Consider the following 20,269-nt stretch of genomic DNA (forward strand, 5'->3'; position numbering starts at 1 on the left):
TGCTGGCATAATCATCAACAGACGTTTGTTTTATAAGAGGTTAAAAGTAATTTGTTTTAACCAGCGTTTCAGGATCATGAGGACATTTTCAGTCATGTCTTGGTGAAGCAGCAATGAAAAACGTGTTTCTTGATTATGTAAATAAAAACATTTAAGAGCATATTTTAGCCAAGAAAGCTCATTAGCAAATTCTAGTTTAAGGCTTCTATAGGAGAACAACAAGCAGACATGTTTCAAACTTTTATTGAAGTGCTCTGATCCTGGATCTGGGAAGGTTCTGGAGTGGCTGGTCTGAGGAGCTGGAGAGTGATGATGGAGAAGCAAGACAGAACATCTTCAGAAGCTCCTGTAAGACAAGTATAACAGTCGTTAAAAAAAAAAAAAAAAAAAAAAAAAAACAATAGTGTGGCCAGGTGGATAAACGAGGGCCCGTGCGGGATTCGATCCCCAGACTCCCGGGTGAGAGTCATACGCTCTAAACAGTCAGCCAAAGGGACATCCCCTTGGCCAAGTAGCCAGGGCGCATGATCAATCGGGACGTTGCGACAGCACACACACACTGTCACAATAGTAAATACTGAAAGTGGATGAACTTAAATAGCGGGTCAATTGAGCCTCGGAGTCCTTCTCCACCCACGTATCAATTTTAAAAAATGCAACATTAGTAGGCGTTGCCTGGAGGACCGAGAGGGCGGAACCGCGGCAGTGACGAAGACGATGGCTAACTAGACGATGCTAGCTCCCTTCACTCTGAGCAGTTATTAGAAGTGGAGGACGTTTCTCCCCCTCCTTACACAGACACTCGAGAAGAAAGGGACCAAGTCTATTTGGAGGAGACAAGCGGACCTGAGTCTTATTGTTTTGAGCTTGTGAGTTGCCTGAAACTCCCAGAACCGACCCAACAGAATTGAGGAGAAGGGTCTGGCTGCGGCCGCTGTGGAGCTCCACAGCAACCGGAAACACGTGACCTCCACATGAACCGGAAACACGTTACCTACACAGTAGCCGGAAGCACTTACCACCACAATGGCAATAAACACATGGATACCGCGGACGTCTTGCAAAGGTTGGGACAGTCTTTCTTAAATAAACTCGCCGTTAGTGATTTCCATTTCATAGTTCTGGTTTTCTTACAATGATCATGTTGCTACTTTTTTTTTGCGTTACAACAACATTCCTTCTTATTTAATTGTTTTTTTCCCCATCATGCTCCATGGCAGAGAAACACACAGATATGCTTTTTCCTGGGCCTGGTTTAAGTAAGAGAGTTGGATTAACGGCTTCTGTGGGCGAGAAGAAGAAAAAACACGTTTTGCATTAGAGTATGATTTATTGTTGGCGTCAGAGATGCAAAATAACGAATACTTCAATACTGTACTTAAGTAGAATTTTCGGGTATCTTTACTGTTGTACTTTTTTGTGCCTACTGTATACTTCTTTATACTTCTACTTCTCACATTTTAGCACACGTGTCTGTACTTTGTAATCCGTACATTTGTAAATCAGCCCCCCGCACGCGTGCTTTGGACGCAAGATTACTTCAGGATTTTGTACATAAATTATATTTTATACCCTGTAATTCTTACTTCCACTTGACTAAAAAGTCGAGACGACTTCTACTTTTATTTGGCTATTTTTAAACAGAGGTATCTAAACTGTAGTAAGGAACGTGTGCACTTTTGACACCTTAGGTTAGCATCAACACCGTACATTTCGTCACAAACAGATTTATATATTTATCAATACTGGTATTCGTTATTCTATTCTGTACAGCTTTTTTATTGCCCAGATTTTAGTTAGCCCCTGTTCAATTGACTGTTATATGTCAATAGAAACATATCTCACAAATGAAAGTGTCTTGTAAAATGTTTGTTTTTTTTTCAAGAAGTTTCCTCCCAAATCTATTACATGCTAACTGTAATGTGTTATTTCTTCTAAAACCTGAACTTAAATGTGTATATGGTGTTTATCTGTTTTTCTCTCTGTTTTAGATGCACATATCAATCTGCAATTCGGGCTTAAAGCCAGAATTGCAGGAATGCAACACGTGCTGCAGAGGACTTTTTCACTGCCCTCTGTGCCCCACTTCCAGCCCTACTGTCAGGGCAAAGATTGAGGAGCATCTAAGTGTGCATATGAAAAATGCTTTGCATTTCAACGGTATGTTTGTATTAAATATACTTTATAGTTATAAATATGCACTATTTTAAGCACTTCTGCAGTATCTTTGTTGACTTAAAAGTTGCTGTTGACATTGTACAGTTCAGTGCATTCATCTGCCACAAAACAGCGTTTTTATAAAATATATTTTATTTACTTTTCACCACTTTTCTTGACATAACTTTTGTGATCCATACCATTTTGCTTTCATTACTGAGGTTGGCTTGGATGTTTTTGTTAACATGTACAATCTGATTGTTAGATAAATTGATTGCATTCTATACAACTACATTTAAATTACATCTGTTTGTTTGTTTGTTTTCTCTTACAGATAAAATGACATGCCGGTGCAGGCTGCCTTGTAGGACAGCAGGACACTTTCACTGCCCTGTCTGTAAGATTACAATCATACGGCCCGTTGAACTCTCTGAGGAGACCTGTATTCCTCCAGCAGTACACTTCGAGGAGCCCCGTCTCCCCCCCAAGGTTTTGTCTTCGGTATCTGAACCATTTTCTGAATCTTTGGTAGAACATTCATATGCTCTACCCTCTGTGTTCAACAAAACTGCAGCTGATGGAAAGTCCATGAAAACGACATGCCCTCACTGTGGCCTTACTCTTCGTACCAAAAACTACAAGGCTCACATGATGAGGAAGCACTCCAACCAGTCAATAGATGTTTGCCTGGCCAGTCATCTGCAGTGTGTTTGTGCAGATGAAACTACAGCGTTATTTGCTGTGCAGAGAACTGGCCATGGATTTTCTGTGCCAGTTCACGTTCAGATGAAAACATGGGGATGTCTCACAATATCAGATGTGAGCTGGAGGAATGTCAGCAATACCAGTTGCTGGCCCAGCGGAGCGGACTAGGCTTCAGTTTATGTGAGCACCTTCGCTCACTAGATTACTGCCGAGAAACTGTAATGGAGGTTTTTCTTCAAGAGCACATCGTGATGGAAATGGTGGACCTTAAATTTTTTGGAGAGGCCAAAGCTGCTACATGCATAAAGAGACAGAAAGCTGCCCAGATGGCACATGCTCCACTTTGTGTGAGGGTGGATTTTGGTGGATCCTCTACACAGATCTGTTTGTCTGTATTTGAGCCGGAACTACACAGTTTCTGCCGTCTTGGCAGAATATTTGTGACTTACAATGCTCTGAGGAACACCTGGCATTGCGCTTATGCAATGCCACGAATATCATGTCCTCATAAAAACATAGCTAAGTGGCATCTCTTCCAGACACAGAGAGACATCTTCAAATCAACTGTACCACTATCATCAGGCACCCCATCACAGATGAGTCAGGAGAGTTCTTCCTTTGAGGACAATGCTGCCGTCGAAAGGAGTATACGCTATGTTTTAAAAGAGAAAAAAATTCCTGTATCTCTTCCAGAAAATGTCATCTCACAGAAAATGGATCATCAGAAACAGCTCTTTCCTTGTGAAACGTTGTGCCAGGTGTGCCCAGAGCACCCAAAACTTGATGAGGCTGTTCTAATTACCAATAAAGCGAGGACTGTCAGCATGATGGGAGTGATTGAGAGTAAGTTTTAATGAATAAGATTAAACATCAGTGTGAAATAATCAGTTATAATTGTTCCTATACTAATGTTTTGACATTAACGTGATTTGTCTTTAACAGATGTTTCAACACACCATAGATTGTGTCCTCAGTGCCACATGGTCTGCAGATACCAGGAATGGACAGATGGGCTTCACAACTTTGACAACCACATTGTTTTGTCTCTTGAACTCTGCCTTCTTCTGAGAGAAAATCTGCAGGTGAGGATCACAAAAATAAAATGTACTCATCTGAAGATTGCTTTAAAAATGTGTTTGTGTCATTATGATATGTTGGTGCCCAAATTTAAATGTCTGTAATCATAGTCTTCTTCACCCTATTGTCATATTACAGAACCATGTATCTGCTTCAAGGGTCATTGACTCATTGGAGGTCTTAAGAAGAGTGAAGTTTCCTTCTAGGGACACCATTTTTCATGCTTATTGTCATTTTGAGGCTTTGACTGACACAGACTACATGTACTCCTGCATAAACTGTGGGTTTCACCCCCCTGTGGTAGTTATGGACTTACACAGAAAAGGGGTGTTCAAGTTAGCAGGTAAGTTTAAAGTACATTTGTGTTCATAGTTCATTGTGTACATTATGTGCATGTTCTTATGAGTCAATTTATTATAGTGAGTGACCTCAAAGCCCCGGAAGACTTCAATGGTGAACATGACATTGAAGGTTTTTGGAACTCTTTTTGGAACTCTGTTCACCTGGAAATGATAAGCCGTGGGTTTTTTCCAAGTGAGTGATGGCAAAAACTTATTGAAAGTCATTCAGTGTTTTAAAGTAATTTAGATTGTAATTAAAAACATGCCATTTTCTGTAGGTGGTCCGAAGAATCTATTTTCAGTTCCACCAAGTTACACGTCCTGGGCACCATGGATCGGGAATGAAACTCGAACAAGTGACATTGTGCTTAACACAGAGTTTCAAAAAGTAGGAATAAGCTCTTCACATGAAGCAAAGCTTAGCGGTGTCACAGAAGACCGTCTGTTGGGTGAACTCGCAAAACAAAAGGTAACATTGCTTTTATGTTTTCAGAAGATGTGACATAAAGTTCAGGGGTTATTCCATTTACATTTTTCCCTAATTGCTGTCAGGTTGGAGTGGTAAGAAAATTGTGTAAAGCATGCAACATCGACTCCAAAGGCTCCTGCTTTGATCTCATCACCAGACTGAGGGAGAAGATGAAGAGCAGGCAGACATATGATAAGGTGTTTCAAAGCATATGGGGTGCCTCTGGTAAGCTTCACTTAGCGATTATTAGAAGTAGCATTAAAATATGTAATGACATTCACAAACAACTTTTTAAATCTTTGCTTGCAGGAGGATGGTCTGTAATACTATGTCCACATGGCATTGTATACAGCGTTAAATTTAATCTTCTGCTGAAAGTCCCCGGGATTTTGCTGACCTTCTCCTGTCCTGGAAGCACATGCCAAACATCTGTGTTTACGATTTTGCGAGGGGTTTGGCGGCACACACCAATTTGCGGGTTCCTGATAAACTGCCATTTCATCCACGTGAAGGTCGACTGGCTGAGCCCACTGAGGAAAATGTCAAGGCTGCACAGGATGGAAGCCTGAAAGTGAATCTTCCATGGCTACATGAAAGGATGGATAGTGTAAATGAAAATCCTCATCCTGTCACTGGATCATCTGACCATTATGTCCTGTATGACAGATTTCATGAGGGAAATACAAAAGATCCCAAGGACATATTACGCAGAATTCAACTTGTCCCAGAGCTGAAAGGCTGGCTGAACAGTCAAGTTGTTGAACAGTTCTTTGCAAACATGAGGAAAAGCAATTACTTTTTAAGGAACATGAGTCCATCCACACACGTGTTTCTGATGAGAAATATAACTCATCATTATAACACTGTCACCAACAAGAAACTTCTGGAGAGGCAGCTAAGACATGGTCGACTTGGAAAGATCAATATCTCATTGTCGGCACTGGGTCAAGCTGTCGTAGGTAAGTACATGCATTGTCTCATGACCAGAACGCTACCATTGGTCACATGTTAGATTTGTTCCTATCTGTGTGTTTATATTGTTTTCTTTGTGTACCTAGCCCTACAGGTGTGCAATAAACCCAGAGAAACCACAGAAACGGTGTTGAACCCAGCACCTTCAATGTCTGGTGACACTGGTAAAATGTCTTATTTTGAATAGTGATTGTCATATATAGGGAAATAATAATCTTGCATTCATTATCTTGTTGTAGTTGCGGGCTCGTAAACGAACTTATCTGCTGTTTCAAATGAATTTCCGTCTGTAAACAGTGCTTATTTTTCTTGCATTTGTATGCATTTAATATGCATTCTATGCAGTGTTTTGTCTGAAACCTGTTAAAGTCCCTACAGATCCGCAGGAAGGAGTTGACAACAAGAAAGCCAATGGAAGGTCAACAGATGCAACGTTTCCTGACCTGTGTGGACCACCGTGCGAAGCTCTGACAAAGCCTGAGAACATTTTGGCCAGCCGTTCATCATGGTGTTTCGTACCGCACCCTGGCCAACAACAGCTTGTATGTTAAAGTTTTCAGATGTGGCAAAGTGCAACGTGCTTATCTGATTTTGTCATCCACAGTCTATGACCTCTCTGTTTTTTTAGCTCAACTATGTTCTGGACATCAGCAGACCCAAAGATGAGCTGATTGTTGAAACGTCTTCTGGATGCCTCACGCGGGCAGATTTTTGGACACTGGGTTCAAACAAAGAAATGGAATCGACTGTAAGTATTTTGTTTCTATGAATATGAAATAATAAAGTGTACTTTCATTTTTTTAATGATTTTTTCTGTTTCAGATTGCAAATGGCTGTTTTGAGCTTATCACTAAAATTGTTCAGTCAAAGGTACTGTATGTTGTATATGATGATTGTCAAGCTTTAATTTAAAGAGTTGTTGTTTTAAATGTGCTGTTTTTACATTCTAGGGGAAACGCATTTACATAGGAAATCTGTACGTCACCCGGACTTGGCTTGCACCCTATGGCTGTGATCCATTGCAGTCCTTTCCTGTAAGTGTACCGTCCTTTAAAGAAACAAGCAAGTAATCCAAAAGATGATTTTTTTATAACTTTGGTGAGAGTTCATATACAGAATACTTCAAAATAAAATTCTGTTTCAGACTTATGCTCAGAGGATGGACATCATAGTTCTCCCTCTGGACACCTGCTCATTTCCAGTTGTGTGTAAGTCTTGTTTTTTGACACATACAAACTGTTAGAATGTTGCTATGTGTCTGAGATGTATTCAAGCTTTTATGACGCAGTTTCAAAAGTCTTTGATTGTGATCGCTTGCAATGACATTGTTTTCAGGTTTGAAGCCATGGCTAACTGTCTTTTAGGTACTGAAGCCACCTAAAAGAGAAATCCTCTTTCTTGACCCGTTACACACAAAGGCAGGATTTGGTGGCCAACAATCTGTTTCACTTTTGAGGTCACATTTTTATAAGCATTTTTGGTTTGTTCCAGAATTTTCGGGAACCTGTTCAGTGTTCCAGGTTAAGTGCATGATCATGTTCTGTTCACACATACAGTACACTCACATGCTTTTTTTATAAACTATATCAGCACGATGCTTCAACATTTTATTCTATTTCTCATCTTCACATTCTGATCAAGTCAGTGATGCTGTCTTTAGATGAGTTTCAGACATAAATAGGGTCTTCAAACATTTTAGTTTAACATAAAACACCATTAAATATTAGTTTATAAAATATGCCAACCTCAAATTAAAGCTGAAAATGCTTTATTTTGACCAACTGTGAGCATGTGACTGTACTTTTTCATTTTGTTATGCTGTTTTGTTGAGGTCGTGTTCCTAAGACCTGTAGTTACAGTTGGTGCTATTAGCAATAAACGTTTCACACCCATCATGATGATGTCTGTTAACTTGTGAATGTAACTGTCTTGAAAAAAAGGAATCTTGCAGTGAAGCTCATTCCCGGGCAGTGGTCAGAAAAAAAGAGCTTTGACTTGAAGGAGGTATTTATATTTTGACTTCTGTTCTATGTTGTGTTAAAGTTTACACTCCTTAACAATATCACCATTTTCTGTTAAGCTCTGGCAAGCTATTTGCACACTGGAGAGAGGAAGCCAAAGCTGTGCTTGTAGGGCAACACGTGCACATTTTCAGACTGAAAAAGCGCAAGTTCCAGGAAGTCAGTCAGGTCAGTATTCACTTTAAACAGTAGTGTAATTACATGGTAAGTGACATTTGAATAACTGTTAAAAAACTGTTCTGTAACAGAGAAATAGCTGTGTTTTTATCCCCATGTGCCTGACACAGGAGCCAGCAGTTGTTGAAGATCTGCGTCCTGCTGTGCAGTGGGTTGTCCAAAATAAGGCACTTTTCCGTGGACACGTAACAATGCCAAAATATCTGTCCTTAAATCAAGGGGACCAGCAGAGGGTCTTAAGAGACATGTCAGAGGAAGAAGACACTGGAGCAAGGGACATGTTCCTCTTTGTTTTTCAGTTTGCAGAGGACATGGAGCTCTTTTTGAAAGTATGTGCTGATGAGCAGGGACTAAGGGTCAGTGCTATGTTTGACATGTAATGGACAAATGAAGGCACTGACTGTGTTTGTTTGTTTGTTTAGTATGTCGTTGTTGTTGTTTTTGTTTTGTTTTTGTATAGTACAAAATTCCAATTAAACTTATTTCAAATGTTGTTCACTTGATTCTATGTCCATACTTATAAGAAAGGATTACAGTGTAACAGCATTAAATGTAAATGTAACAGCATTTTTTTATACTTGTAATTTCAAAATAAAAAGCTTATTGTTGATATTAACAGTAAAGAATTGTAATCAATAATATTTGTATACATTTTAAGCATTAGCACTCTGGGCTCTATCCTGGCCATTTGTGGCCACTTCACTCAAGATTCACTTATTCTTTTTTTTTTGACTGCTGCAGTGCAGTGGACCAAAAGAATGACACGGGTTTGATTTTAAGGATCTAATAGTTGTGTGTGTTGTGCATGACAGTGCCACACAAATATGTATTTGCAAGATAGAGTAGAATAAATTATGACGCATCAAATATTACATAGGCTGCAGTGAATTTCTGTTGATACAGACTATTGAGCTTTGAGTTTCCCAGTCAAACTTAGCTTTGAAGCACATGCTAAAAACACTTTTACTCTTGTACACTTCATAACAAGACAGCATAACCAAAATATTAACAAAATATATATTATTAAAAAATTCAAAGCTGCAGCACATACAGCAACAAACACTGTTAGTAAATGTGTCCTGGAGTTAATGCAGGTGCAGAAAGTGCTCCTGCTGTAAATAAGCCTAACAGCTTCCAGATCACTTATTTTTCTGGAAAGATGGTAGGAAGGGCATCACTGCTCATTTCTACAGTCTCCCAGATCTTGGAATACAATGCCTTTGTACCATGGAACCACTTCACAGTACTAGGAGTCCATTAAAACCTATAAAGAGAGTGATCCTGGAAGAAATGGGGCACACACTAGTGACCTCAACAATTGCAAGACAGCCTTTTCCCCAATGCTCAGATGGGGAAAAAAAGGAACTATCATGAAGACATTAGGACTTTATCACCGTTGAACAAAAACAATAGTGCATAATAATCTATGTTGATGTTAATCAATTAGATGTCCCAGACTCTACTATTGATAATACAGCAGTCCCTCGTTTATTGCAGGAGTTACGTTCTAAAAATAACCCGCGGTAGGTGAATTCCATGAAGTAACCAACTTTATTTTTTTATAATTATTACAGATGTTAAGACGGTAAAAAAACCCTCACTACATGCTTTATACACTTTTCTCAGACGGGCACGCTTCTTAACGCTCTCTGATCGCTATTCTTTCGTGCTTCCGGCTACTGTGGAGGTCACGTGTTTCCGGTTACTGTGGAGCTCCACAGCTAAGACACCTACTACAACCATACATTTCACACAGGAGCTTTTTATTTCTCAGCAGCATCAATAGTAACAAAATCGCAATTTGGTCAAAGTCAATTTAAGTAAAGTTAGGTGTTTTTCTGGTTACTGTGGTGGTCACGTGCTTCCGGCTACTGTGGCGGTCACGTGTTTCCGGTTGCTGTGGAGCTCCACAGCGGCCGCAGCCAGATCCTTTTGGAATCGAGAGGGTGCTCGCTGCAGAACCACAAAGGCGGAGCTGCACCATAAGGTGGAGCTGCACCAGAGTCAGCCCCGCCCATTCACGCAAACTCAGCTTACCCACTGACTTCCGTTTTTGTTTTCAACTTTATCGCAAACTGACCTGACCCACATGAATTACGGCTGTCACTAGTTTACAGTCGTTAATGCTATGTTCTATGCTCCAATTAAACAAGATAAATATAACTTGCTACATGACAAAGACTGAATATATCTCGAAATGAAAAGGTTTCTTTTAGTGAATATCTGCCCACAGCCGGTCTAACAAAAGTGGTGTATAACAGTATGGCAGATTTTCAGATGGGCTTATGTAGTATAGTGGCGAGATCGTATGGGATAAATTTTGCTTTCCCCTCAGCTGATGCTGGTTCGATTCTCGGTGGGGTCGTCAGCAATCTATTTAGCCAGCTGAAACATTTAATTTGTTTATATTTTAGTTGTAATGTTTATTTTCAGCAAAATATTTGTCTCTAAAAGTTCTTTGAATTTGGCCGTTCATTTTAGTTGGTGCATTTTAGTTGAAACTCTGCTCACAAATGGACTCACACTGGCTAAATAAACGAATAAATAAATTAAAAAACACATTAGTCATTATATGTTAAAAGGTATACCAGTAAATTGTTTTAAACATAGTACTGGCAAGTGTAGCTAGAAATGAAGAAAAGAGGTTGCACACTACCTAAAACTTACACTAATGGGAGGCGAACCTGCGCAAAACTGATTGTCAACACAATTCCTTAACCACTACACCACCACATCTGTTGTACCTCATGCCGCGTTACATCTAATTTTGCTGCCCAGTGTGTCTCTGAGATGGGTTGTATGTTTTGGCGGTGTCTCAGTAGAAGTCATTTCAGAAATAATTTGTCAGAAAATTCACAGAATATCCAGATTTGAGAACCAAGACCAGACCCGCTTCGGGGAGGAGACCAAATTGAAGCTGAGATGGGAGGAAAATGCATGAATGAGGCTAAAAATGGCTTTGGCGTGTTTCTTATGAGGAAATGACAATATAACATGATTAAAAGTTCCAAAAGTTAGATTTTTAATTATATGGAACTTTTACAAAATTTGTTCAATTAACTTCTCAACTCCGTCCTCAATCTTGCATTTTTTAGCTATAACACCCTCTTTGGTTCCAGAATGCTATCAAGTCTGACAACTGCAAGGAATTAGACTGACTCTGATGGAATGGGCGGGGCTGATTCTGGAATGGGCGGGGCTGACTCTGGTGCAGCTCCACCTTCTGGTGCAGCTCCGCCTTTGTGGTTCTGCAGCAAGCACCACTTGACAGAATCACCTCTGAAAGGTAAGTAGCCGTTAGCCATAGCATTGGATTAGCTGCAGGGTTTGTCTCCACGGCCCTAAAAATCTAGTATTCAGCATGTTTTAGAGGTTTATCTGCTTCAGCACACCTGGTTTTAATCAGCAACAAATAGCTGAGCTGCTTAACAGCTAATCTAACCTGTTAAAGCAGGAAAATCCACTGAAACGTGCTGGATAGCAGCTCTCCGGTAGCTCTGGGCTCAAGTTACAGTCTGCTGCATATAAAGTTATGAAAATACCCCATGAGAAAATTATTCTGTAATGTGTTCAGCCCACTAAAACTGCCCTGATTTCTTTATTTATTTACTAATAACAGCTGCTCTCTCGGTTCTAGGTCCTCTGGTGGCTGCAGCTGGTCTCTGCTGGTGTCGTCAGGATCAGGAACTTCCAGAAGAATGTGCCTTTCATTGACTCTTTCCCCCTTATTTGTTATATTAATTAAATAAATCTCAATTTATATATTTCCTGTTTTTGTTCATGTCCATAAATACTTAAACATGCTTGAAATTAGAATGAGCTTTTAACAGTGAGGTGCTAGTTTAATTAATCACAATAGCTAGTTAAACATGCAACAAAAATGTGATAATGTAATTTATAAATATCCATTAAAATATCAAAACGAATCAAAATGAGATATTTGGCAGCACAAAAAACTTGTCAAACACAATATTTATTATAATAATTGTAGGCAGACAGGAGACAGAGCTGATGGAGGTTCTCAGTCATCGAAGGATGGCTGAAGGCTTTCCAGGAACAGGAGATGTGGTGTTGTCTCTTCTCTCTATTCAGCAGGATGAGCTGATAGGTTACAGGTGTGTGAGGACATCCTCATGCTGTCATAACCAGATGACAGGAGTTATCAGGTGATCAGCCAGACTAATGATGAGATGCAGATAAGAAAACAAATCATGCAGAAAGAAAACAAATCCGGGACAGTGTACAGTTATAACAATAATCTGTGGTGTTGCTCACCTTATGTGCTCTTATAGAATATTAACGTGTGCATGCCTCATGGTGTAGAGTACATATTTTGCTGAGTGTCCTGCAATAATGCAGGTTATTAGTTAATTTACTTTTGATAGCAAAAACAAAATATGTAATGTAAAAGTTATTTTCCAGGTGAATCAGCTCACTCGTCACCACCAAGTGTCACAGGGGCAGAATCAGTAGCCTCCTTCATGATGTAATCACATACTTATTTAATTGTTAATATCTTAAAAACTCTGAAATGTTTTAATTTTTTTTTACCTTGAACAGTTCACGGAGCTTGCACTGTCACAGAGGTGGAAGCTGGAATCAACAGCAGACACCTTACATCTTGGTCTTTTCAGGGGGTGCGGCCGCTGCTCTGGGACCTTCTGGAAGATGAATTTTCATCATGGTCCCCGTGGGTCACCAGACACACTGCGGCTGTTAACTCCATTCTGGCTGGCTATGTAAAAACAAAGAAGCAGCACATTTATAAATGTTTAAAAGAGCATAAAATCACGTGTAAAAATAATCTGTAAAACAAATTAAAACTAGAAGGTGATAATAAAATGTTTACATAGAAGATTATTAAAAATAATTCACCTTTGCTACAGGGAAGGTTTCACGTCAGCCTGGACAAGTACATTCATGCAGCTAAATCAGTCTGACAGCCAGTGTCTTGGGTAGATTTAGCCTGAAAAAAAAAATAGAAGCACATTGTTGTTGGGAGTTTATAAAGTCAGATAATATACAAAAGAATCTCCTATATAGGCGCTTTATAACATTCCTAGTGTGTGATCGTTGTTATAACGTAAAAGTCAGTCACATATGATGTGGAGAGCCTGAAATGCGACCTCCTGAACAGAATTCCTCACAGAACCGGGTCACAAGCTGGATTTAACGCTGTAATGCTGTCTGTCAACTAGTGCAGCGTTAGTTAGAGACACTGTTGCAGAATTGCCGACTGACTAGCTAAAGGAAGTGAACCACGTCTCTCAGACTTTGCATTTAGGTAGGGAATTGTCTTTAGAAGATGTTAAACGTTTATTTAGCTTACTCACCTCAGACTGGAGCCCGCCGTGGTGGGGGAGCAGAGTCGGTAAGCTGCATCTAAATCGCGGAAGAGCCACGGTGGGCAGCCTCCCTCTTCAAACGGAGGCGTGCAGAATCGCGGGTAAAATGCCCACAGAGTCACCGCAAGCATACTACACTACACCTACTCACCAATACTAAGACGATATGGAGCACTAAACCCTAAATACTTTCCCAATTACACTAACAGCCAAACACTAAATAAACTACAATATCCAACAGCCAAGCTAACACTAAATAAGTATTTATAACACTAAAAGATATGCTAAGACTAGGATATGCTAATGCTATATGCTAATGCTGAACTACCGCTGACCTCCTACGCTCGCTTGCAAATCCAACTCCCACTCGCCACAGGGCGTGACCGAGACGCTCGTTGCTTTTATAACTTTAGCACGGAGCTGCTACGTAGTACTCTACTGGTTTACGTAGTACTTTACTCTTTAGCCATTGGCTAAAATTTATTCAAAATGACTCAAATTCTATGTTTTCAGCTGAAGGTGGCGCATTACTGTGGTTTTTAGACAGAATTTTTAAAGAAAATGCACCAAAATGCTAAAATAAAGAATGCACACACTTAAAACACTATTAGACACTCATTTATACAGTTCATCAGCAAAAAAAAGTTAATTTAGACGTTACTTGCTCTTTAAGAAGAAGGGAGTTTTGGACAGAAAGAGCACTGATGTTCCAGCTGGACTCACGAGCCACGAGGACAGACTGATACGGCAGCCACACTTTTAAGTAATCATCAGGTCTGACTGAAACAGCGTTTCTGCCTTTTACAGGTGGACAGAAAAAATAATAATGTTGACACATTGTTGATAATATTACTACATTTCAAGGCTTTTTCAATACAGTGAAATTAGTTGAAACAGAGCCGAGTTGTATTAAAAAACAGCAATCCGCACAGCCCGACAGCCCGGCGAATCTGGGATGAATTAGTGCTGCCTCAACCTCCTCGTCTTTCATTGGGTCACTGGAGTTTAAATTAAGTGGATGAGAAACCCATGGGGAGGGCTCTGCATAAATGAGAGTAAAGTTGAATTTTAAACGCGTTAAAACTGTCACAAAGTGGCGTTAAAAGCGGCGTTTTATGTCACAGAACGGCGAAAAAAGCGGCGTTCAATGTCCGTCCCAAACGCCGTATTTTACGCCACCCACACAGAGAACGCGTCTGGGATTAGGGTGACGTAAAAAACGGCGTTCAATGTCCGGAAAAAACGTCGTATTTTACGGGCGTTCTACGGGACCGTTCAGAACAGCGTAAATTACGGCGTTCTGGCAGAGTTTTCGCCGTATTTTACGACGTCTTGGCACATCAAACGGCGTTTTTTTCGCCATTTCTTAACTAGACGGGTTGGGAAAGTGGTGTATTGTGACGGTTTTGGCTTGCCATAGAGTTTCCCTATCAAAAACGGGTTTCTCCTACGGCTTTGGTCAAAAATTTCCATCGTTCAATTATAACGAGTTTTACTTTTTAATAGCATTCTCTTACTTTGATTACCCATTTTGTTCATTACAGCGCGAGAAAAACATTGGGATATATTTATGTCGATGGATGAAACACATTTTGATAGTTAGCAGTTAGATGAGGAAACAATGTTCATGGAGTAAACGCTAACGAATAACTACTGTAATGTCCAAAGAGCTAACTATTAAAAACAAAGGTGGGAATACTAAACACAAAACATCTACACTAGGTCCAGAGCTAGCATTGGGGACGAGTGATATGTTAGGGTAAAACTCAAATCTGGTGAGGCCATTTTATGAAAGTTGTAGCTATAGTGAATAACCTAATCCACCTAGCTATGTGCCCCTGTTGCAATATTAAATGCGAGGAGTCGTAAAAAGTAGCATAACAAAACAATTTTATGGAATAAACTGCAGCTAGTAGCCTTGAAAAATAACTTACTTGAGCGTCTTGTTGGTTCTGGTCCATTTTGCTGGTGCAGGTGAAACTCCCGCTCCAGATCAGAGCGGGTATTAGCCAGGCTGTTAGTGCGCAGATGCGGCAGCCACACAGGAAAATCAACAGAGCGCAAAACGAGCGCACCCCAAAGAGGTTTGTTCCCGCCCAGTCCCACAAGTCTTTCTATTGGCTGAGCGGTTGCCAGGAGATTGTACTTCTGAGTTTTGAGCGAGAGCAGACAAGATCCGTGAGAGCAGGGGACAGACTTGTGGGAGGAGTTTTGATCCGTGCAGAGAAAAAGTTGTCACATGAGAAGACAATACCAGTGTAAGAAGGTTAAATCTGAGCGCAAAAACAAAGATTTGAAGGAGAACAGAGTGAATTTGAAAGAGAGCAGACATTTTGAGCGCAAGCATTACAAGTTTTGAGAGCAATAAAATCGTATTCTGAAATTAAAAAGATGGTCTCTTGATATGAAATTCTGCTCTCAAATTGAAAGTTCAACTGCTCAGTTTCTGGCACTTTAATTCTTCCACGCCTCCAGAGTACCAAAACTCCCAACAGCCGAGCGAGCAGAATCAGAAACCGAGCGCGCAGAAAGGCTGCCGCACGCGCAGTGAGGCTGCTGCACCGAGCGCGCAGTGAGGCTGCAGCGCGCATGTTTTCCTCTGCCGTGTGCTCGTTGGCCAACGCACGCACGCAGGTTTGTCACTTGTGCACATCCTTGTGCACTCACAGACACAGTTTGCTCCCTCTCAGTGGTGTACAAATGACCTCCTCGCCATGTATATTTTCACTCGTGAGGTTCTAACCTCCACGCGCGAGTCCCGTTCGCACGCGCGATGTGGACAATACGCGTGCACAGGTTTTGGCTACGCTTGCACGGGTTTTGGCGGAAACCTGACACCATACAACTCCACCAGTGTATGAATGTGTGTGTGAATGGATGAATGATACACTGTAGTGTAAAGCACTTTGGAGTCCTTACTCTGAGAGGCGCTATACAAGTGCAGGTCATTTATCATTTATCATAGAGCATTATGATTGGCCCACCATTATGGATCAATCACAGCTCTTTACATGTTTGAAACCCCTCTAGAGAGCTGTGGTTGGCCAGCCAGAATGCTGTTGGGGCTGCAGAGGTTCCAGTGGAGCGTTCCTAGACCAAACTTTGCAAAGCAAGAATTTGGTCTAGTTCACTAGGCTAGACAGAAGCAGCAGACTCTGCTGTTTATTGCACACAGACTTCTGCCTCATACAGTAAATAAATACTTTTATTATTCTTTATTATTGATGATTCTTTCTGATCCACAGAACAGAGGCAGATTATTATGAAGGCGCATTACTGATACAGTTAAGGAGGTATTCAAAGCTTCTGACTTAAGGAGGAATGAACTACGTTTATTTAGTCCTCTTATCATCTTTCTCAGTAACAGTGAAAAGGTGGATCAGGTGTTTCACTCTGACTCGGACCTTTTTATTTACATGTAACATTAATAAAAGGACCTGCAGCTGTTTCCTGTCAGACCAGAAACAGAGAAAAGAGCAGAGACGCTTCACTGGTTGTGATTAAAAAAGAACTAAACTCAGTTTCATTTGCTGCCCACTGGTTTGATTCTTCTCAGTCATTAAGAATTCAGAACATTTAGAGTTTTCCTCTGAATAAAAACAAATGTTTTATTTAGTAAAGTGACTTTTTTAAGGACAAATATAAACTGTAAGACATCTGTCCTGATTTAAAACAAGTTCATCGCTAAAGTAGCTTAATAAAGATGTATTATTTATTTGTGAGTCTAATTTAAATGCAGCATTTGTCAAAAAGTTTTTTTCTAAACAAAAACACAGAAACAAAGTGTTGTTTGGTCTTTATAATTGTGTTTATTTATGAATGCAAAGCTGATCTTGTACTGAATGACAGTAAAAACAGGCGTAAAACTGAATCTAATTCTTTTAAAAGTTAAACATGAAAGAATCAGATGTGGATGAAGCTTGAGGTCCTGTGTTATTCCCCAGCAGGACATCCTGACTTGCTGATGGTTTTCTCTGCAGACTGGGAGCCCAGAGACACTTTACAGGTGTAGACCTGATTCATGTCCCAGTCTGATGTCTGGATGGACAGAGAGCTGCTGATGTGGAACGTCTGCTCTGGTCTCTGAACAGCGGAGCTGCTAGAGATCCCACCGCTCACTGGACTCCCACCAACCAACCAGGTCACATCTGAAAAAGGTCCAGACTGCCTGGACACACAGACCAGAGAGGCTGTGTTGGACTGGAGCTCAGAACTGGATGGAGGGAAGACAGCCGTCAGTAAACACACGCATGCATGCACAGCACTAACCACCATTATACATTTATAAAGCGTTGTTTACTGTTTACTACAAAGAGTGCTCAGAATGCAGTCTTGAAATCCGTTCTTTTCCCCAATTTTGAGAACAAGTGCAGTGTCATCTCCTCACCTCTATAAAAATGGCCTGTATTTGATATAGCGCCTTCTAGAGTCCTGGAACCCCCCAAGGCGCTTTACAACACAGTCAGTCATTCACCCATTCACACACACATTCACACACTGGTGGGGATGAGCTACGATGTAGCCACAGCTGCCCTGGGGCGCACTGACAGAGGTGAGGCTGCCGAACACTGGCACCACCGGTCCCTCCGACCACCACCAGCAGGCAATGTGGGTTAAGTGTCTTGCCCAATGTTACGGCCCAGGGCCATTTGGTTTTATTTATTCCCTGTGTGTGTGTGTGAGAGGAGATGCAGCACCTGTCTCCCATCTCACTAAATTGCCTCCCAATTAGACTCTCCCAGCTGATCCTGAATATCAGCTCTGCCAGCATCATAAAAGTCAGCCAGCCCTCAGTTCAGGGAGCAGCAGGCCAGGGAGGTTCACTCTGGTCTGCTGTCTCCTCAGCAGCTTTTGGTGTTGGTTTTGTTAAGTTAAAGTATTATGTGACAACTTTGGTGGGTGCTTAGTAAACTGTGTTTAACCGTTAGCCTTTTTAGGTGTAAAGGAAACTTTACCCCTTCGCTTGTTTTAAATAAGACATCACTCGGTAAAAAAGAAATTATGTGATGGTCTTTCGTAGTTTTGGTATTAATTTGGTTAATATGAGAGTTTAGTTGTTACTCGTTTTGTGTTGCTGCTATGCAGGGGTGTTGCACCAAATTCTGGGCCCTAGGTACAAGTCTTCTAGGTGGGCCCCCATGCTCAATTACTTAATATCTCTCTTACACATTTTTTGTCATGCTATAAGACAAGATAATAAATATGATCCTAGTTTAACCTCTATATTGAGCAAATACAAATGCCAGCATAATAAAAGTGAAATGCCCAGACTTCACATATAATTATTTTAATTTGCCAACAATGTGTTCAAACAAAAATCCTGGAATTTATTTTCCAGTAAATGCCCACTGACAGGTCTTCATGTTAGTAAAATCACTTATGAGATCTTTAAAGTCCAGTCCTTTGGCTAATTGGCTTTCAATAGAAAGAAGAGCTAGGCTGTTCAGTCTGTCCTGGGACATTGTTGATCTCAAATAATTTTTCACCAGTTTCAGTTTGCTAAAAGCCCGTTCACCCCCAGCAACAGTCACAGGTAGTGTGCAAAATATCCTCAGTCCAATACAAACTTCTCCAAAAACGCTCTGTAATTGCATCCTGTAGATGGCATTAAGCAGCTCAAGAGGAGACCGAATGTGTGGAAATGTGGCACCATATATTGTTCTCAGGTGTAGCATCTTATTCTCAAATTCAGCTGTGAGATCCTTGTAATATTTTCTCATCAGTGCCTGGCATGATATCTTCATCTGCTCTTCAGTCATGTCTGTCATGGTTCATGATGTTAAGCTTTGCTAATACTGATATATTAAATACATATGACATGAAATAAACCAGGTTCTCTCTGTGAATGTAATGTACTCTAAATTTTATAATCCCTGCATTATCAGCCAAATTGTAAGATTGTCCGTTTTCAAGATCAAATAAAGAAATTTAAGATAGGCTTAAAATATCTAACCAAGTCAATAACAATCCTCTAACACCAGTGTCATCATGCTATACGAAAAACAGTGGCAGCTTCACGTTCCTGAGATTACCACGAATCCATCAATACCAAGTTTGTCCTGGTCCATGACTGGGAAGGAGCTGAAATATCCACACAGAGTGAACCTGTTTTTACTGCGAGGTCCGCGAATTAATTGGCGGCGGCCGCCCGCGATAATAATTCTGATTAATATATATTAATTAGTGTTTTCACTGATAACACTAATTAATTTATATTTGATCTTGATGGTGAAACTAAAGGTGTTTAACACTGAACACCTAACATGAATGCAGCTTCTGAGAGCTAGCTAATATCAGCTAATACCGTGTTCTGCTGCTGCTCACCTTCCTTCTTGAAAAACCTAGTCAATACTTGCTTCTGTTCAATTAACTTTTTCTCCTTCTCCTTCTTTTCTTTTCTTTTCTTTTCTTTTCTTTTCTGGAAGCCAGATTTCCCTTTCTTGGGAAAAGACATGACTGACTGTCCTTCCTCCAGCTCTGGCTGTCGGCATCTGCGATGTCTCATAGCTGTACATGCGGCCGTGCAGCCCCTGGCTGCTGGTGTGGACTAAACCACTTTGCACATTTTTAAGGGGTGATAGATGCCTCAGAGATTATTCAGTTATTATTTTTAAGGCAAAATTCTGTTTCTTAACCTCTTTATCCAGGTAAAGGAAAGTTTATTAAGACATTAAGTAAGTTGGGGGGAAAAAACAACAACAATAAAACATTTTTTATTCAAAGCTGTCTCAGGGCCCCTCCCTGCAGTGGGCCCTGGGTAAACGGTACCAGTGGGCGGTAAATGAAACTGAGTATAGTTCTTTTTTAATCACAACCAGTGAAGCGTCTCTGTTCTTTTCTGTTTCAGCTGTCAGGAAACAGCTGCAGGTCCTTTTATTAATGTTACATTTAAATAAAAAGGTCCGAGTCAAAGGGGAACACCTGATCCACCTTTTCACTGTTACTGAGAAAGATAAGAGGACTAAATAAACGTACAAATCCCGTGTGTGTGTGTGTGTGTGTGTG

The 20,269-nt window shown here is 40.6% G+C and overlaps 1 protein-coding gene and 1 gene segment (V, D, J or C); one reads left to right on the forward strand and one right to left on the reverse strand.

The window, feature by feature from the left end:
* The first annotated feature begins 478 nt into the window (after positions 1–478).
* LOC139062007 (uncharacterized) lies at positions 479–5,409 on the forward strand. Of its 2 annotated transcripts, XM_070542061.1 has the most exons (8): positions 479–2,160; positions 2,492–3,705; positions 3,805–3,944; positions 4,078–4,282; positions 4,360–4,473; positions 4,559–4,749; positions 4,833–4,974; positions 5,059–5,409. In XM_070542061.1, exons 2-8 carry the CDS (start codon positions 2,952–2,954, stop codon positions 5,316–5,318), a joined length of 1,806 nt encoding a protein of 601 aa, XP_070398162.1. In that variant the 5' UTR covers positions 479–2,160; positions 2,492–2,951; the 3' UTR covers positions 5,319–5,409. The 2 variants fall into 2 exon arrangements, with proteins under 2 accessions (XP_070398162.1, XP_070398163.1); XM_070542062.1 differs by lacking the exon at positions 479–2,160 and having other exon boundaries at positions 2,187–3,705.
* An 11,644-nt stretch (positions 5,410–17,053) lies between these two features.
* Positions 17,054–18,769, reverse strand: LOC139062008 (Ig kappa-b5 chain C region-like). The segment is given in 1 exon segment: positions 17,054–18,769. A coding segment is annotated over 1 exon segment (342 nt).
* Positions 18,770–20,269: the final 1,500 nt, after the last annotated feature.

The sequence above is a fragment of the Nothobranchius furzeri genome, chromosome 12 (genome assembly GCF_043380555.1).
Source record: "Nothobranchius furzeri strain GRZ-AD chromosome 12, NfurGRZ-RIMD1, whole genome shotgun sequence".
Classification (NCBI taxonomy): Eukaryota; Metazoa; Chordata; class Actinopteri; order Cyprinodontiformes; family Nothobranchiidae; genus Nothobranchius; species Nothobranchius furzeri.